General features: G+C 58.2%; 1 protein-coding gene across 2 annotated transcripts in view; it reads left to right on the forward strand.

Annotated features, from left to right (window-relative positions):
* Positions 1–283: 283 nt before the first annotated feature.
* The window catches only part of SPSB3 (splA/ryanodine receptor domain and SOCS box containing 3), a 5090-nt gene continuing 3719 nt past the window's right edge, over positions 284–1654 (forward strand). The window contains exons 1-2 of one of the 2 annotated variants that reach the window (XM_011957465.1): positions 284–435; positions 706–843. In XM_011957465.1, the coding sequence (XP_011812855.1) occupies positions 718–843 (126 nt within the window). In that variant the 5' untranslated portion in view covers positions 284–435; positions 706–717. Of the gene's footprint in view, positions 436–497; positions 844–1654 lie in introns of those variants that run through there. The other variant, XM_011957464.1, reaches the window with a different exon arrangement.

Consider the following 1654-nt stretch of genomic DNA (forward strand, 5'->3'; position numbering starts at 1 on the left):
GGCGCAGGGGTCGGCCCTGGAAGGCGAGGCGGAACCCACGGGGAGCAGGGCGGGGACCCCGGAGCTGGCGAGGGAGGGGCCAGGTAAGTGGCCTGGGAAGCGCAGACCTGGCCCTCGCAGCCTTTTGCATTTTATGCCAGAACAGCGGCCAGCGCTGAGCAGGTTTTAAGATTTGTTTCACGAGGAGCCCTGGCGGTAGCGAGCCGAGGGGAAGGCGAGCTGAGCCGTGTGGCCCAGGAGATGGTGGCGGGAGGAGGATGCAGGCGGGTGCGGCGGTCGGGCCGGGCATGAGGGGAAGGTGTCAGGGAGGGGTGACCACCGTGCTTCTGGCATGAGCAACTGAGAGGCCAGAGATGCCATTTGTCAAACTGGACGACGGAGGAGGAGCGAGTGGAGGTTTGAAGTGCCTGCGGGACAGGCGGGCGGGGCGGCCAGGTTCGTGAGGTGGAGCAGGAGACAGGGGCTGGGATTCGCATTCCGGAGTCATGGGTGTCTGGGTGGCGTTTCACAGGATCTACCTAGGTTTTATTGAGCTGCTCAGATCCTGGAGTGAGGTACGGGCTCCTGAAGCGTTCTGGAGCCCTGGCTGGGCACCGGCGCGGCCCCTGCAGTCCCCACTTTGAGTGCATCCGTGGCCCAGCCTGGAAGCTCAGGGCTGGGAGCGCTGTGAGTCTTCCTTTGCCCAGAGCCTGTGTTTTCTTCTAGATTCTTTGCACCATGGCCAGACGCCCCCGGAACAGCAGGGCCTGGCACTTCGTCCTGAGTGCAGCCCGCCGAGACGCAGATGCCCGGGCTGTGGCTCTAGCAGGCTCCACTAACTGGGGCTACGACTCTGATGGGCAGGTAGGTCCCAGGGGGCCAGGCGGACATGGCTGGGCTAAGGTGTGGAGATGCCCTAGGCAGGCAGGCAGGCATTCCCTGAACAGGGAATCCATTGGAGGGGAAGATGCTTCTGAGGCCAGAGGACCAGGCCAACCCTGGGCCTGTCTGCTGGGCACGCCACATTCAGTGAGACTCTTTCATTTGGCAAAGCACACACAGCCTCGGGTGACGGGACCTCAGAACACACTGCGTTCTTCACTGTGCTTTCTCCTCCGAAATCCATGGTCTACGGAGAGGTTGGCAATTGCTTTTGGTTCATTCAACAGAAATCCTCCAGTCTGGGGCTGGGCACTGTGGCTCACACCCATAAATCCTAGCACTTTGGGAGGCTGAAGCTGGAGGATCACTTGAGCCCAGGAATTTGAGACCTGCCTGGGCAACATGGTGAAACTGTCTCCACAAAAAATTTAAAAATTTGCCAGGCGTGGTGGCACGTGCCTATAGTCCCAAACTATTCAGGAGGCTGAGGTGGGAGGATTGCTTGAGCCAGGGAGGTCAAGGCTGTAGTGAGCTATGATCACACCACTGCATTCCAGCCTGGGTGACACAGCTAGACCTTGACTCGAAAAAAAAACAAAACAAAAAAATTCTTTGGTTTACCCAGTTCATTTCTGGAGGTGGCCATCGTTAACTTGCTACATGCCCTACCGGACGCTGCTTCTGCCAGTGCAAACACATGCTCGTTGTTCACATACATGTGTGTTAAACCAAAACAAAAAACCCTGGTACTTGAAGGTAAAAATTTCTGCACCTGCTTAGGGAGGCCCAGGAG

Source organism: Colobus angolensis, unplaced genomic scaffold (genome assembly GCF_000951035.1).
Source record: "Colobus angolensis palliatus isolate OR3802 unplaced genomic scaffold, Cang.pa_1.0 Scaffold443, whole genome shotgun sequence".
Lineage (NCBI taxonomy): Eukaryota > Metazoa > Chordata > Mammalia > Primates > Cercopithecidae > Colobus > Colobus angolensis.